General features: G+C 34.3%; 1 protein-coding gene and 1 non-coding gene across 3 annotated transcripts; one reads left to right on the plus strand and one right to left on the minus strand.

Moving 5' to 3' along the window:
* Positions 1-2,330: 2,330 nt before the first annotated feature.
* Positions 2,331-2,402, minus strand: trnap-agg (transfer RNA proline (anticodon AGG)). The gene has a single exon. It is a non-coding gene; the product is annotated as a tRNA-Pro (tRNA).
* Positions 2,403-2,705: 303 nt separating this feature from the next.
* Positions 2,706-17,757, plus strand: fam114a1 (family with sequence similarity 114 member A1). Of its 2 annotated transcripts, none has more exons than XM_056460768.1 (13): positions 2,706-2,880; positions 7,539-7,838; positions 7,928-8,012; positions 9,419-9,600; positions 9,748-9,882; positions 11,232-11,384; positions 12,062-12,227; positions 13,352-13,437; positions 13,575-13,760; positions 14,387-14,526; positions 14,609-14,681; positions 16,803-16,856; positions 17,233-17,757. In XM_056460768.1, exons 2-13 carry the CDS (start codon positions 7,545-7,547, stop codon positions 17,356-17,358), a joined length of 1,680 nt encoding a protein of 559 aa, XP_056316743.1. In that variant the 5' UTR covers positions 2,706-2,880; positions 7,539-7,544; the 3' UTR covers positions 17,359-17,757. The 2 variants fall into 2 exon arrangements, with proteins under 2 accessions (XP_056316743.1, XP_056316744.1); XM_056460769.1 differs by having other exon boundaries at positions 2,709-2,880; positions 12,062-12,188.
* The last annotated feature ends 43 nt before the right edge of the window (positions 17,758-17,800 follow it).

Below are 17,800 nucleotides of genomic sequence, written 5' to 3' on the forward strand. Positions count from 1 at the left end.
CTTGTTTTTCTGTCTTGCAAATCATTTTTATGTGAACAAATGTTTGTTAAAGGGCAATGTGTAAATGGAAACAGTGCACTTTAAAATAGATTTGAAAATGGGGCCATGAGTAGCTTTTGGGCTATATCTCCATATTTTTTCTCTTTCTTATAATTGTTTGCAATAGACCAGTTTTCTGTTTTGCTCTTCTCATCTGAAGGACAATTTTGAAGAATATTTTGGAGGAGGAAATGAACAAGGGTGAGTTTAAATAAGACAGGAATAAGTCCTTAAAGAAACATTTGAGATGAGACAGAAAAAGTAATGCAGAGAAAAGGGATGAAGCTTTTGTTTCTTGGTCAAATTTATAAAACACAGCAAAGCTACTACTATTAAAAGAAATAAACTAATCAGATAGAATAATGGAAATATTAATATATATTTTAGTGGAATAATATGACTGAATGGGCAATTTATAGAGAGTTTGATTCTGATTAACTTTAATCCCTAAAAATTAAACATTTTGATAAAGATGTGAATCCTCTGTCTTTTCTATAAATGTACATGTATTTTCACAGTTCAAAGGGAATAGTATGCGTGTGTCATTATATAAACTGTGAATTTTAAATTGTTCTGACATTTTTTGTATTATATAGATTTAAATATGTATCATTCAATAAACTTTTTATGGTGAATATTTTGTATAAATGTGTTGTCATTGTGTTTTAATGTTTAATTCAGCATCAATAGCAACCAGACATGTTTTCTCAGAATTGCATGTTTTGGCAATTGCAGAATGACAAAATATAAACTCATAATTGCGGGACAATATGTACAATTGTGAGAAATAAAGTTGCAATTCTGAATAAAGTGTAAATTGTAAAGGTAAGGAGTCAGAGAAAAGTTAAAACTGTAAAATATTAATACAAATTCTGATAATCACTTTTCCGAGTAAAAAAAATCTGAATTTGCAGAACTGAATCCTAGCCATTGCTATATATATATATATATATAAACTGTAATAATAATAAAGTAGCAGTTTGAAAACCAGAATTCTGAAATGGTTATTACAATTTTGAGAAAAAAAAGGCAGAACTGTTAGATATAAATTTAGAATACCAACTTTTCTGTAATTGAGTTCCGAGGGAAAAAATTTAATTTTAAATATTAAATTAAAAAAAAAGAAAATAAGAAAAAAAATTTGGAGAAACAAATTGTGAGATTTAAACTCTGGACCCTTTTCACATTTCTGGGTTTCTCAGTAGCGGAGGTCATCATAGTTGGGTAAACTTGGAGCGCATTAATGGGAGAGTACAGCAATCTCATTTGTTGAAAAAATAAAATAAAAACTCCACAATGTTGTTATCCAGACTTTTAGATTTAATAAGACATTTAAAAATAGTGTGAGACTGATAATGGAAGCTAGTAGAAAGAACAAAGTCAAATATCCCGTAGATTCTGCATGTCAAATGCCTCGTACAAGCGAAAATTAGGTTTTTTTTTTATAAGTTGATGCAAAGATGATATAATACATACATAAATGTGGCCTAAATATGTTTTTAAATCAAATTGTTAAAAATTTCCAAGGATTTAAGATTATGATGCCCGTAAACGTGTGAAAAGGATCTATTGTGATAAGGACAAGTTTAAACAATCCTGGGAAAATAGGTCTAAATTGCAAAAGTTGCGAGAAACCTTATGAACCTGCAATTAGAAGAAATAGTCTGAAATAGCAATCAATGACTCAAATTTCTGACTTTTTTCCCCCTCTGAATTGTGAGTTTATAGTATCTCATGTCTCTTCTAAGTTTGAACTTAAAACATAATTTCTATTATTTTTCTACACTGTAAAACCCAACAGTCAACTTATCAAATGAAATGAGTGTAATCAACTTAATGTATTATCAAATGAAATGAGTGTTGTTAACTCAAAAGTTACTGAAAGTTAATTCTACTCATTTGAAAAGAGTTTTGAACTCAGTGTTGAAGATAATGAGTTAATTAAATACCTCATTATTTTAACTTAAATGGAGTAAGTTCACAGTATTCATATAGATTAGTTTTTTTTTACTCAAATGGTTTATTGCAATCGGTTTCCTCAAACGGTTTGAGCTAGCTTAACTCATTGGGTTTTACAGTACTCAGTTAGTTTGAGTTCTCTTCATTTATTGGGTTTACTGTGCTCAAATTGCTTCATTTACACAAATGAATTAAGTTCAAAGTACTCATTAGGATTACTGTTTGAACTTACAATCAGTTTTCTTAAATAGTTTGAGTTACCTTAACTTTTTGGGTTTTACAGTGTATTCTTAATATTGAAACAACCTTACTACTGTTTATGTAGAAAAGAAGGGCTCGTCCGGGATTTGAACCCGGGACCTCTCGCACCCTAAGCGAGAATCATACCCCTAGACCAACGAGCCGACGTTGAACAGTGAACGGGTAACAGACATAACGAAAGTTTAAGGCTGACCAATGGTTTACTCAGTACCCACCGATTTACCACGGATTTTATGTAGCATTTTCACAGTGATGTAAAAACTTGCTTTTAAAATGGGTGAAAGTTATCTCATCCCTCACGTTATCAGCTTTCCCACGTTGAAAACCAACTCTAAACTTTAACGCCACCTTAAAAGCCGACTTCAACCCTAGAAATACCTCACTGTCTGTCTGTCTGTCCCAAAGAGGGGTTTTAGCCGCATATGCCGTTGTGTGTACCACTTTACTGTAGTACATACGCGAAATGCGACTGTATTTTGTTCAGTATTTATCTTCTTGTCTCCTGAGTGCCAAAAGTTCAGCTGACGTCACCGGCCACCGCCGCACGCGACCCCGCTGCCGACGTGGCGCGAGCTCGAGCGGAAAGGGTAGCGGGAGCGCGACCGTCTGGCAGCACAACTGGTAAGAAGGAATGACCCCATCAATTTACTTTATTTACAGAACATATAATACATATGTTGGTTTTGCATGAGTTTGTTTTGCACTTTAGCGTTACGACTATCTTTACAGAGGACTTGTCGCTAGGTATTTGGATATAATTGTATTATTTGAGCCAAATTCGCCTTAACCGTCGCTTATAAAGTTCTTGGAGCGTATGTTTCATATACGTTTACATTGTTTAAATAAATAGTGTACACTAAAAAGAGAAATATAATTATATTTACGAATCAACGATTTGTATAAACATGGGCGTTCAGTTTTTAATGTGGAAATACAGAACTTTAGACATAATTACACTGCATTTATGTTACTGTACATAAATGGTAACATTTAAAACCTGTTGTTTATAATCTGCTTAAATTTATACATGGTCTATTTTAATTTACTGAACCATTGTTTACAAACTAAAGTTTGAATGAGGTTTGTACGTGTGGAAAATGACCACTAGATGGTGCCGCAATCCGCTTTAAACAAAGGCGCTTGACAGTGTGGCACCATTCAGGGACAGCACGGCCCCAGCTGTAGGCCTATGTGTGAATGCTTTTCTTTCCACACACACCCACACAAGTACATACATTACATTCAATTCATTAGTCATAAATCCCATGTGTAATACACTGTACAATAATAATAAGTCATACGTGCAATGAACACCAAATCCTAAAATGTGACCCTAGACAACAAAACCAAAATCATAAGTGTCTTATTTTAATGTTTTTCATTGATGTTTTCATTGGGATGGGACAGTATTTAGCAGAGTTACAACAAAAAATGCCTTTAAAGTTGTCTAAATGAATGGAAATGCACATTACATTTTCAAAAAATGAGTTTTGATATATTCACAGTTAAAAGTTTACTAAATATCTTAATGGAGCATGATCTTTACTTAATATTCTGATGATTTTTTTTGAAAAATCAATCATTTAGACCCATACTGGGGCTGCATGATATATTGTTTCAGTATCGATATCGCAATGTGTGCATCTGCAATAGTCACATTGCATAGATATGCAATGTTGAGTTGACTCTGTAGTGAAGTTTTTACATTTACATATACAAAACCATGAAGCATGCACTGCTTATTTCACTTGTATCTATGCTTTGTTGCATTTATCTATGCTTTTAGTGTGTTTATTACATTTAATACATGATTTACTGCCCTACAAAATCATCCCGATCAATCAAAATGAATATTTTGCTAAAACTTTGGACCTTTATCACTATTAATTAGTTGCTTGCATACATGTTATTCAGATATTGGCTGCTTATTAGTACTTTTAAACTGCATATTCTTTATGATCTTATTCTACATCATCAATCCTACTCAATACCTTAATAACTATTAATAAGGAGCAAATTGGGAGTTTATTGAAGCAAAAGTCAGTGCGCATTGAACCTTAAAATAAAGTATGAACAAAAATTCTTTCCAAATAGTGCTTTTTAAATCATTTGCTGGAATTTTATAGACAGATACAGTACATCGCAATATTTATCGCAGAAAAACTAAATATCGCAATGTCAGATTTTTCTAATATCGTGTAGCCCTAACCCATACAATGTATTTTTAGCTCTTGCCAAAAATATATTCATGCAAATTTGATCTTGTAGTTCAGGGTAACAATTTACAACCATAAAACCCTAAACATAAAACTGACTAGTTCTAAGTGTACATGATCATGTAGGTGTGTGTTCATATTATGTATTATGTTAGAATCACTGAACGCATCCAAAATCAAAGACAAAAGCAGTATGTGATAAATGTTACAATTCATTAAATAGTTTTCATAAAAGGAATGACCAGGATGATCTGGATACATTCTGAAGAGGATTTGTAAATGACAGTAAAGTTATGCAACTGATGCTGGTACAGTAGTTACATTAACATATTCAAACTCATTGCATTCATGGAGGTCACTCAATACAATCTTTCTTTTTGAAATAAGACTTCCATCTCATAATCCTCAAGGAATGCTAATGGAATGGCATCATTTGGAAGCAAGCAACAACAAAACAAATCCCACCAAGAATGAATTGTGATCCAATTAGATACACTGATGATTTGAACAAAAGGTTTAAAACAGTTATTCTGAATATCAGCGATCCAAAAACATCCTAGAAATGGCATTTGATACTTTTAGGATAAGCTTGAAATGATAGACATGATGTTAACAACCCATAAGCTGTTAAAGGGATATCTCAAAAATCAATCCAAAAATTGAAATTACCTCATTATACCCTATCTCATGTGATTTTTAAACCTTTATGAGTTTTTTTTTTCTGTGAACATATTCAAGAAAATATTTAGCTATTTTGAAAAATTACTACGGAAATCATTGGGTCCAAGCCAAATAGTCAAATAGTCACGTTTTCAACAAGTGAAGGATGAAACGATGATAGAATTTTCATTTCTGGGTTAACCATCCCTTTAAACACATTAACACCCAGTGTACTCTGTATGCACTACAAACAAATTCATACAGATATCTGCATGTTTGATCTAATCTTTTACAAGTACATCATAATTTCGATTTCCATTGTGCTTGTCTGTTTTTGATCTGTCATTATAAGGGTTTCTGCAAGTCTTAATTCCCACTTTCCACAGTTTAAGTCAGAGCAGAAAGTCTTATTCATTAAACTGATGGTTATATTTGCTGCGTTAACTACAAAAATGAATATATTCCACCGTATTTTTTGTTTTCAAAATAAATGTCTGAACATCCCTAAATCAGATTCATTTACATGAGGTGCAAATGAGTCTTATTTTCTAACAAATTGAACAAAATGAAGAGAGTTAAAGCTATAATGAGAACAAATGTCTCTCACAGGTATGAAAATTACTTTTCCATTTGAATTAAGTCAATTTTTTTAGTGCTCACTGGTAAATATGTTTAGTATTGCTTTATAATAAACTCACTTCATTTTACTCAGTTTCAAAGAAACAACTTTTATCAGCATAATGAAAAATTTAGTGCTGGAAAAAGTAAAAGTTAGTATTATGGTAGAAGAGTTTTTCAAACATTAAGATGTTTTGTTATTACTTATTAATAAGTAATAGGCATTAAAGTGAAGAATATTTTCAAACTTGGAAGTGTTGTTAACACAATTGTGTCTTCCTTCAATCAACATCTTCTTTACATTATCTTAAAGTCCATGTTTGTTTAACTGGTGCGCAATGTTATTCTTTAGATCAGAGATGCCCAAAGTAGGGCCTGCGGGGCAAAGTTGGCCATAGTAACCTTTGATTTTTTCATCCATCCGATCTGAAAGGAGAGTGAGAATGATGGAGAGGGTTGGGGCAAATGCATTTCACACAGAGATTGTCATTTCTAATTTGACGTAACCTTTATTTGTTTGTTTTATTGCAGAGCTACAAAAAAGCAAACTGAAATTAAATGTTTCAATTAAATGTTGTAAATGAATCAGATTTCTTAAAATATAGATACTGTCACTCGACAGACAGAACACTAGGCAGATGATATCAGCGAGCAATTCAAGGCAAAAATTGTGTCATTCTGTTATAAATGAAATTGTTTGGTTTTTACTGTAAAAAGATCATTACAAAATGTAAAAATACTGTATTATTTAATATAAAGCAATGTTTTCTAGTCATTTTTAAATGGTATTAAATAAATTAGGAAATTACCCATGGCAACTATATTTACCCCTTCTGTCACGTGTAAATAAAGGTACAGAGAAGGATCCAATATGCAAGTGAAAATTTAATAAACACTGTCAAATAAAGCCAACAGGGCTACAAATGGAGGGTGAGGACACTGGGATACTGGGGCAGGAACAGAAGGGCGAAACGAAGTCCAGCAGTCACTCCTCTTAGTCCTGAGCACATACAGATTCACATAAGCAAACACAACGAACTGACAAGGAGACATAGAAACGTAGCCCAGATATAGGCTCAAAAATGTACCTCAGCTGGTGATCAATCAAACAGCTGAGTGCCGTCATAACACGTGACCAAACAAATACACGTGGACAAACAAACAACACAAACCCATGTGACAAAACAGATACTCCGGAAATCGCACAAACCTGCAACCGTGACACCTTCGGCCCACTATAGCATCAGTCAAGTTTGGTTTTGACTCTTCTTAAGAAAAGGTTTGGGCATCCCTGTTTAGATGAACAATTAATTTGTGCAAGTTAATCCACTGGAAGAAAATAGATTATCCTTATTCAAAATCTGACCTTTTGCATTCAGAGTAGGGCTTCCACAAACAACAATTTTTATATTGATTAATCTATCGACTTATTCAATGATTATTCAACTTAATCTTAGCTATTAATTTTATTTTCACAGTTTTCAGCCACAATATTCGTAACCATGCCATTTTACCGTTAGTTTGCTACAAGGGAATGATGTGCAAAAAGAAAGCCACACCCCCTACGCAATATTCACTTTTAGTTGTAAATACATCAACATACTGAAATAAAATTCGCAGCAAAGTTAGTTTGGGCTTTAAACATTATTTTTTATTTGCCTTAATAAAACCTGCAGAAATCCTGAATTTCCATGTATTTTGCAATCCTTAGTTTTCTGTCAATCTCAGCCAATCATCATCAGCTGTGACCTCTCTTTACACAGTTTGTTTATCTGCTTTCCTCAGAGCACCATGTCGCAAGATGAGATTGTGGAAGACCTTGCTATAAAATCTCCCCCTGCTGATGAAACTGCCCCCGTACCTGCAGTCAATACAGATGTAGTCCCCTCCTTATCACAACTCTCACTAGAGACACAAGCTTCTGACACAACCAGTATAGCTGCAGAAGAGCACAGCACAACCAAAGATGTTGAAGAGAAGCAGGAACAGCCACCAGAAGACAAACTGGAGGGTCAGGTGGCTGAATGTGTGGAGTCTGTGAGTTTGGATGCAGACGTTACTCAAGAAGAGGGTCAGGGAACTGAGGTATTTGAGCAGTCATAGTAATATTTTACAGCATTATACAAAATCCTTAATTCAAATATACCATGTCTTGCGTGGATATATGCTATCAGACCTCAGATGAGTCTAAATCTAAAGGCTGGAGTAGTTGGGGATCCTGGGGGAAGACACTTCTGACCACTGCCACATCAACTGTGGGTAAGTGACCAAAGGATTCTGTCCGTCACCACAGTGAGTTTTCTTTTCTTTCTTTCTTTCTTTCTTTCTTTCTTTCTTTCTTTCTTTCTTTCTTTCTTTCTTTCTTCTCTTTCTTCTTTTTCTTTCTTATTTATGCTTTCTTTCTTCTTTCTTTTTTCTCTTTTTCTTTCTTCTCTCTCTTTCTTCTCTTCTCTCTTTTCTTTCTCTTTCTCTCTTTCTCTTTTTTTCTCTCTTCTTTCTTTTTGTTCTTTCTTCCTCCTTTCCTCTTCCTTCCTTCCTTCCTCCTTCCTTCCTTCCTTCCTTCCTTCCTTCCTTCCTTCCTTCCTTTCCTTCCTTTCTTTCTTTCTTTTCTTTCTTTCTTTTCTTTCTTTCTTTCTTTCTTTCTTTCTTCTTTCTTTCTTTCTTTCTTTCTTTCTTTCTTCCTTCCTTCATTCCTTCCATCCTTTCTTTCTTTCTTACTTTCTTTCCTTTCCTTTCCTTCCCTTCCCTTCCCTTCCCTTCCTTCCTTTTCTTTCTTTCTTTCTTTCTTTCTTTCTTTCTTCTTTCTTTCTTTCTTTCTTTCTTTCTTTCTTTCTTTCTTTCTTTCCCTTCATTCCTTCCATTCTTTCTTTCTTTCCTTCCTTTCTTCCTTCCTTCCTTCCTTCCATCCTTCCTTTCTTTCTTTCTTTTCTTTCTTTTCTTTCTTTCTTTCTTTCTTTCTTTCTTTCTTTCTTTCTTTCTTCCTTCCCTTCCTTCCTTCCTTCCTTCCTTCCTTCTTCCTTTTTTCTTTCTTTCTTTCTTTCTTTCTTTCTTTCTTTCTTTCTTTCTTTCTTTCTTTCTTTCTTTCTTTCTTTCTTTCTTTCTTTTTTCTTTCCCTTCATTCCTTCCATTCTTTCTTTCCTTCCTTCCCTTCCTTCCTTCCTTCCATCCTTCCTTCCTTCCTTCCTTCCTTCCTTCCTTCCTTCCTTTTTTCTTTCTTTCTTTCTTTCTTTCTTTCTTTCTTTCTTTCTTTCTTTCTTTCTTTCTTTCTTTCTTTCTTTCTTTCTTCTTCTTTCTTTCTTTCTTCCCTTCCTTCCTTCCTTCCTTCCCTTCCTTCATTCCTTCCATCCTTTCTTTCTTTCTTTCTTTCTTTTCTTTCTTTCTTTCCTTCCTTCCTTCTTTCTTTCTTTCCTTCCTTTCTTTCCTTCCTTCCTTCCTTCCTTCCTTCCTTCCTTCCTTCCTTCCTTCCTTCCATTCTTTCTTTCTTTCTTTCTTTCTTTCTTTCTTTCTTTTCTTCTTTCTTCTTTCTTTTTCTTTCTTTCTTTCTTTCTAAACAATTTTTATCTATTGGGACTGTAAATTAGGTTATTTGACACTCTTTTCTGTGCATTATACCTTGCAAAGCAAACAAAACATTTAAAAAAGAATTTTCTTTTTGTTGTCTTTAGGTCAAGGGTTCAGCTCTGTAAAAGAGAAGGCAGGTGTGGCGTTACGGATACGTCAGAGCTCAACATGTGAGGAGGCAGAGGAGGCCCATGAGCATTCTGGAACAGAGGGGGCAGAACACGCTCATTCAGAGGAGGCGCACAGAGGAGTACTGTCAACCATCAGCAGCGCTGTTCACAACACTGTGAGCATGCACACATATTACACACAGATTTACCACCACTGAGAGGCAACAACATCAAACCCTCAACTTCATTCACTCAAGATATATTAATCTGTCATATCACCATCATATTTATGTTCATACTAATTCCCCCTTCTTGCTTTTTAGGGAAAGTCAGTAATAACTGGAGGTCTTGATGCTTTGGAGTTCATTGGAAAGAAGACCATGAATGTCTTAGCAGAGAGTGATCCAGGCTTTAAAAAGACTAAGATACTAATGCAAAAAACTGTCTCTCTGTCTCAGGTTAGATGCTCAGCAAATTATCAAATAACATTTTACACCATGATTACATGCAATGTAAAACACCAGGCTAATGCTAATTACTTGTTTAAGGAAGACTCCATTTTTCTAAAATTAAGTGCCCTTGAGTTAAACAGTTGAGTTTTACCATTTTCAATCCATTCAGCTGTTCTCTGGGTCTGGAAGGAGTACGTTTAGCTGAGCATAAATCATTAAATCAGATTAGACTATTAAAACAAAAGTTTTGATAATTAAAGCTTGATTCTTCTGTAGTAAGATCATGTATTTTGCAGATGGAAAAGTTGCTATTTTCTAGGTCAAGATGGCTAGGAACTATACTCTCATTCCAGCGTAATAATCAAGGAACTTTGCTGCCGTACCATGGCTGCAGCAAGCACAACGATTTAACTCTAGGGGACTGCGTTAACCTACAGATATATACTTTTTTTTTTTAAATTTCACCTTTATTGGATAGGACAGTAGAGAGAATTGACAGGAAAGCATGGGGAGCAGAGATGGGGGAAGGATCGGCACAGGACCGCGAGGCGGGAATTGAACTCGGGCCGCCGTGAGCACCAGAGTGCATGCATCGACGCAACAACCACCACACCACTGACGCTGACACAGATATACACTTTAACCTAAAGATATCATGCTAAATTGTAACTATATTCATGTAAATGCATATTCATAGTGTCTGCGGGGTCTTAAAAAGTATTAAAAGTTGATAAATCAATGTACAAAATTTAAGGCCCTTAAAAGGTATTAAAAAGTCTTAAATGCCGTTTTGCAATGTATTAAATTTGACATGGTTTTTGATTATGGACTGTATGGTTGTATGCTAAAGTTTGCCTGAATTAAATCTGCGAATATCAGGATGCTGTGTAGTTTAGGAAGTCGATAAAATCCAGCCAGATTTGACATCATGCGGTTTTGTTTACTTTAGTAACCAAGGCAACACCATTATTGCAGCAGTTCTATAGGTGCCAACTTGTTTAATTAGCTGGATTTAATAGATTTTTATTTGGTATATGGATAATGTTTTAGTTTTAGATTAGTTTCTTACATTAGTTTTTAGTAAATATACTGTAAGTTAAAATCTCGCCAGTGTTTCTTGGTTATAAGGTCTTAAAATGTATGGAAAGGGTCTTAAAAGGGTCTTAAAATGTATTGAACTTCACACTCTGATTCCTGTTTATACTCTGATGTTGTTAACCAGCAGACAGCGGACTACCTAAGGATACTTGCTTAAATTGTGGTTTTGTGGGAAAGTCCTGCGATAATTTAGCATATGTTCACAAGACTGGCACTTATTGTATCTGATCTATGTGCTTATGCTGTGTTGTCTGCAGATGTTAAAAGAAGCAAAGGAGAAGGAAAGAGCGAGACTGAGCAGTCAGATGGTCACAGAACCAACCGCACACTATGGGATCTTGTTTGATGATTATCAAGGGTTGTCTCATCTCGAGGCACTAGAGATACTTTCCCATGAGAGTGAAGGGAAGGTAGGTATTACACACCACCAACATTCACCCACCCATAATATCTTAGAAAACGGCAGTATTGTCATCAGAAACTCATCTCTAGCCAATAATCTTTTGTCTTGAATTTTTTTGTCCATTACCCAGCAAAATAAACCCTTGTTAGGCTAATTGTTTCTACATAAAGAGGTTTATTTTGCATTAGCTGTCAACTGACTGAACAGGTATTCCACAATTACAGTGGCTACTCATCAAACCAATTAGTTAAATGGATTTAAAATAGTAATATGAGTTTAGATAATTGTATTAAGTGTAAAGAATTAGACAACAGAGTGATATTGCTAACATGAAGTTACATTAGCAAGCACTACTATTAGTTTTTTTTTGAGGAAATGTATGTTTTAGTATGCATTAAACTGGTCATTGATATGTGAAAAGATTTTTAACATTGTTATTTCTATTAAATGTTGTTCTTATGAGCATTCTATTTATCAGATAATCTTAAAATAATAGATATAAACAACAATAATAAACAAATAAGCAGCAAATCCACATTTAAAAGAGTTTTTGTGATTTGCATTGCAATGAAATTCTTCAACTGTACTCTTTACTATAGTTTGTATCAAATAAATACAGCATATCTAATAAGTTAGCCATGAAAGGCCTTATTTCCTTTTATTGTGTTTCTGTTTTCATTTCAGGTGCAGGAATTCTTGTGCTCTTTGGAAGACGAGGATTTAGAAGTTCTGAAGAAGGATCTGATTGCGATTAAAGAGATCTTCATCACTCGTGAGGAGGAGGAAGCTGAGGCCGCCTCAGGGGAAAACGGTGATCTTTATTCACAAATTCAGTGTTCCACCCCTCTCTGTGAGTCTTCAAATACCAAAACACGAGTCAAGGCCAAATCACATTTTGGTGTGATCAAATCCTGCACACAATCAAGATCCTGTGCTTGATTGATCTGTATTATAATTCCTGAATGATTGGATATTAATCATATTCAAACATCACATTTAGCTATTATATTTTAAAAACAAATTTTAGTTAAAGGTATAGTTCACCCAAAATGAAATATGAAATTATTTACTCAACAGAGTTTTTTTTCTGTTATTTTTTCCACAAAGGAAGATATATTAATGATTGTTGGATAAAACAGCAATTGATTTCCATAGCATTTCCATAGCATGACTGCTTCTTCCAATATACTTCAGAATATCAAGTTTTGTTCTCAATAAAGGAAAGAAAAACAAAGAAATTCCTAAAAGATAAGAACCACTTGAGTGTGAGTAAATGGTGAAGAAACTTTCCTTTTATGGGTGAATTATTCCTTTAAATGAGCAGTTATATAATCTACATACTGTTGAAGTCAATGTTATTATCCCTTCTGTGACTTTGTTTTTTTAATATTTACCAAGTGATGTTTAACAGACCAAGTAAATATTTTCACAGTATTTCCTGTAATATTTTTTCCTCTGGAGAAAGTCTTATTTCTTTTTGTTTGGCTGGAATAAAATCAGTTTTTACATTTTTTTAATTATTATTTATTTAATTCTTTTACATTTTAATTATTATTGAATTTAATTTAATGTTATTTAAAATCTTTAAATTGCACTTTAAGCTGAATACTTAAAAGAAAAATCTTATGCACTCATGGCAAAGACAAAAGAAATTAGTTATTAATGTTTTAAAAATGTGTTGAAACATTTTTTTTCTCTTCATTAAACAGCACTTGGGAAATATTTTTAAAAGAATAAATATTTTACAGGAGGGTAAATAATTTTTGACTCCCACTGTAATTATTAAGCCTGTGAAATTATCATATCATCTGTAATTCTGCTTGAAATCACTACGCTACATGCCCAATATTGGCAAATCTCACTGAACAAACATTGATTTGATATGACAGGCGACTCAGTCAGAATGTTATAAATTTTTCAGTCCTTCCCATTTTTACTCTTGGGGATGAAATTTATGTGATCTGCGTGTTTCAGCTGCTGATGGAGAGGAGTTTGTCAGTGTTCTTACGGAACTACTCTTTGAGCTCCACGTTGCTGCAACTCCAGACAAGCTGAACAAAGTATGATCACACTTTCAAACACACACATTCATGTATATACACTGTCAACACAAATGTGCACTTTCTCTATCTTTCTAACACACAGACACACATGTTATTCACAAGCTACAACACATATCATACTATGTGCCCTTCAGGCCCGTATTAAAGCTCATGACTGGGTGCAAGAAGTGGAGAAGTGTCAGGAAGTTGTCAAAAGTGTAACGGAGGAGTCTTGCCCTGCTCCAGAAAAGGAGGAACCAACAGAGGAAAAGAAAGAGAAAGTTGAAGTGGGAGACAATGAGGAAAGTAATACAAAGGATATGAAAAAAGATGCTGTTGAGGTGAGATGTGCTCTCATGTTATATATTTCTATCAGAACAAGAATCAAAATAGTTTTAGCATGTTAATGAATATGGCAGTGTCAATGTATTTGGTCTTGGCAGACTAAATAGGTGCCAGTAGCTGTAAAGACACTAGCTATGCTATGTTATACATCTATTTGTATGTGCATTTTGGAATATTGCCCAAAAATGCTTAGGAAGTGACTGTTTTATTCTCTTTGACCTATTGGATGGAAATGGTGCTTAATTTGCAAATGTCCTCACCATTTACTCACACTGAAGTGGTTCTAAACGTTTATGAATTTCTTTTTTTTGTCTGTTGGTCAATGACTGCTGCTTCATAGCATTATTCAATGTATTTTATGTTTTTGGACAGTAGAAAAAAACTAAAATGGATTTGGAACAAGTGAAGTTAATACTTTTTGAGTGAACTTTAATAATTGGAATCTGATACTTTTTTCTAGGAATGCTTGATAAGTGAAATATTGAATAGCATTTATTAATCGTACTTCACCTACAGTATAAACATCTTTACTGTCAGTTTTGATCAATTGATTGCATCCTTGCTATAAAAAGTATTAATGTCTTGCAAAGAAAATGCATTAGCTGTGTATGTTTGTGTGTAGAAGGTGTATCTGTCATCAGTGGGAAGTCTTGCAGAAGTGACCGCTCGCAGTATAGAACAGCTGCATAAGGTGGCTGAGCTGATTTTACACGGACAAGAGCTGGAGAAGCCAGCCTGCCAACAGGCCAGCATCCTGGTCAGGTGAGTTCTTCATCCATTTTCTTTTTCAAGACATTATGTGACATGGTTATAATTCTGTTTAGTGACTGTTGTTTATGCTCAGGCTAACCAGTGCCATGTGTAAGGAGGTCAGATGCCTGGCCCGAAAGTTCTCAGATACATTACTCTCAGTAGGGGTGAGTCTAACTGACCTGAGCTCATTTTTATTCAAAAACATGCTTTGTTTACTTTCTTAATGCATGTACCTGGTCTGAAAGGAAATAAAAATGTACTCACTATTTACTCACCCTCAAGTGGTTTCCAGACCTTATTGAATTTCTTTATTTCTGCTGAATACAAAAGAAGATATTTTGAAAAATGTTGAAACCTGTAAGCATTGACTTCCATAGAAAAACAAATACAACGAAAGTGCTATGGTTACAGGTTTTAAGCATTTTTTCAAATATATTGTGTTGTGTCCTGCAGAAGGAAGGAATTCAAACAGGTTTGTGACAAGTGAAGAAGGATAAACAGTGACTGAATTTTCAGCTTTGACAAAGTCACTGTCAAAGTCTGACAAAATCCCATACATGATAGTATCTGCTGTTCTTTACTTTAATAGCAAATGGCTGGCGAATCCCGCGTTGCAGCGTTATTGTGTCAGTCATCAGAAAAATGACAGGAACAAACACAGCACACTGTTGGCTATACTGTAATGTTGTGAAAATGACCTTTAACCCTTTATTCCCCATAGCCGAATCTCCATCTGTCAGTGATCGTCATCTTTGCGTCATGTTCAGTCCCGTGATCCTCCGCGCTCGCGCTAGTGTCTGAAGGGAAATGCATGCTCACATTTTACCAGATCTGAAACTACATATTTGGTTATGTACTGTGTCGACATCGATGCGTTCAAGAAAAAGATCCAAACCCAACTCGATTCATTCATTCGACTCCTGAGTCATCTATTTTGCTAAAGAATCAATAGTTTTAAACACAGTGCACTTTTAGATTTAAACCTCAGCTGGATGTTTTCATTTACTTAGAGCTGTGTTGCACACTGCATGGAAGGTCATTTTCAAAAAACCCATATTAGCGGCTCTTTAAGCCATTCTCCTCTGACCACCTCTCGCAGAGATAGATTGTGGTGGTGATTCATTGAGGGCTGCAGAGTTCCGTTTCAAACCAAATTAAACACACATGAACCAGCTAATCCAGGTCTCACTAGAACATTCCCATTATGATGGAGCTGATGAGCGCTACACTCTATATTAATATTTTTTTGTGAACATGTTTTTACTGTGACAAAATTAACAAGAGAAAACATAAGATGGGTTTAACAATGTTTTACAACAATAATGGGAACATAACTATTGCATTTGTGTTTTCATTTTTTTGTAGTATTGCGTGCATTTCTAATTCCAACAAATACACGTAACATTTTTTTCAAGTTATGCTTGGGTTAATTCATGTAGCTTATTTCATACACAATGCTAATTTAAAGTGCATTACATAAAACATTGGCCTGTGTTTCACCATTATTACTAACAAACATAGTTAAAATATGTTTTTATCAAATATTAGTTTAACCCTCTTGGGTCATTCACCATGTTTTTTGGTTGCTCTGATTAGACTAAACACATATTTGAAAACTATAAAGGAATAATTCTAACAAAACTAAATATATTTTTGTACAATTAATAAAACAGACAGAGAATGCCGTCTCTTTCTGTGCCTTCTATCAACATGACAAACGTGTGAATGTTTGAATCGTGATGAATCTTTTGAACAGACACGAGAGGCACATCTGCATAAAGCCTGAAATGTAAACTTTTAAATGAGCTGACTCAATTTGAATCCAAATGTTCTCTGGTTTAGCAATCCATATGGAATGAACACAATGCAAAAATACACAAACTGAGGTCATTGTCTGCCGAACTTAGAAATAGATTTAAAAAAACACACAAATGAAATGAAATGAAAGGTTTTAGTTATTTTTATATTTTTCAGTTATGAAAAGCAACCATGCAGGTGAAATAAGCATAAACACAAGTAAATACAAGAAGCAACAAAAACACCCAAAACACTAGGCCACCTCTGGTCAACATGCAGTGAACACGCAACACGCACAAGCAGTGAAATTGACAACTAACATTGTGCTGCCACAGTAAATTGCAAAAACGTTAGTAGTAGTCTAAAGTTGATTGTTCCGGAAGGATTTTCCAAAAATGTTTTTAAACTTCGTTATCTTTAATAAATGTATATAAAGTACATTTTTGTTCTAAACTTTATAATTAACATTCTTTTTTTTCTTCCTACAGAGTCAGAGAAAAGCAGAAGAAGTAAATCCTCTAGTGGACAGTGTGATGCTGGAGGTAAAACTGAATGTGATTTTAGCAATTTACTTATTTATTTATTTATTTATTTATTAATATCGCACTTTTTTTTTTTTTTTACACAACATAGCATTGCTCAAAGTACTGAACACAATCAACACTAATTAAGATGACAAATCACACAACACATAAATGATATAAAACTATTCAGAGGGATCAAATGCTCAGAAAAGAAGATGCAATTTCAGAATATTCTTAAAAACATGTAAAGTAGGAGCTTGTCTGATGTGAGGCACAGCTCTGCTCAACAAATGCTCCTCATTTGACTACAGGGGATTTGATGGTGATGATTATAATGACTGTAGTTATGATAATGTCGACCCTTCATCACTCTGCTGTGTGTCTTGTTCCCCAGGGTTCTAACAGCACTACCTACATCCACAATGCCTTCCAGCTGCTGCTGCCAGTTCTTCAGATCTCGCACATCCAGACCAGCAGAACTGCAGTCAAGCCAGACCCACAACCAACATCTTCAGAATAGTGCCCTTTATTCTGTCCTTGTGTGTGTCAGTCTGTGTTTGTCTGTGTTTAGGTACTGTATGTTGCTTTAATATGAGAGCTGATGCCAAAAAAAGTGCAATTCTAGTCTATATATAGACTCTTACAACAAGATAATTAAGAAAATACGATTGAAACTCCTAACTTATTTAGGACGCTGCTTATGTATCATTCATCTTGATACTATATCCGTTTATATCCGTTACTCTACCAAAAAGGAAGATTATTAATCAAGTGTTGTAAAACCAGAGCAGGTTTGAACTGTTATTCACATAAATTAATCAATCACTCATGTACATTTACCAGTCTTTATTTTTAATGACATGAACCATGAACATAAACTGTAATATAAATGATATGAAACTAAAGACTGAAATTCTAAGTGGGTTTTTTTCGGTCTCTGTTATGAAAAACATGTTTTAGTA

Source organism: Danio aesculapii, chromosome 1 (assembly GCF_903798145.1).
Source record: "Danio aesculapii chromosome 1, fDanAes4.1, whole genome shotgun sequence".
Lineage (NCBI taxonomy): Eukaryota > Metazoa > Chordata > Actinopteri > Cypriniformes > Danionidae > Danio > Danio aesculapii.

What these genes read in the sequence shown, in the direction of transcription:
- fam114a1 (XM_056460768.1), top strand. Translation starts at nt 7,545, where the DNA reads ATGTCGCAAGATGAGATTGTGGAAGACCTTGCTATAAAATCTCCCCCT. An exon ending in CACTGCCACATCAACTGTGG is followed by an intron (nt 8,013 to 9,418) that starts GTAAGTGACCAA and finishes TGTTGTCTTTAG; the next exon opens with GTCAAGGGTTCAGCTCTGTA. An exon ending in AAACTGTCTCTCTGTCTCAG is followed by an intron (nt 9,883 to 11,231) that starts GTTAGATGCTCA and finishes TGTTGTCTGCAG; the next exon opens with ATGTTAAAAGAAGCAAAGGA.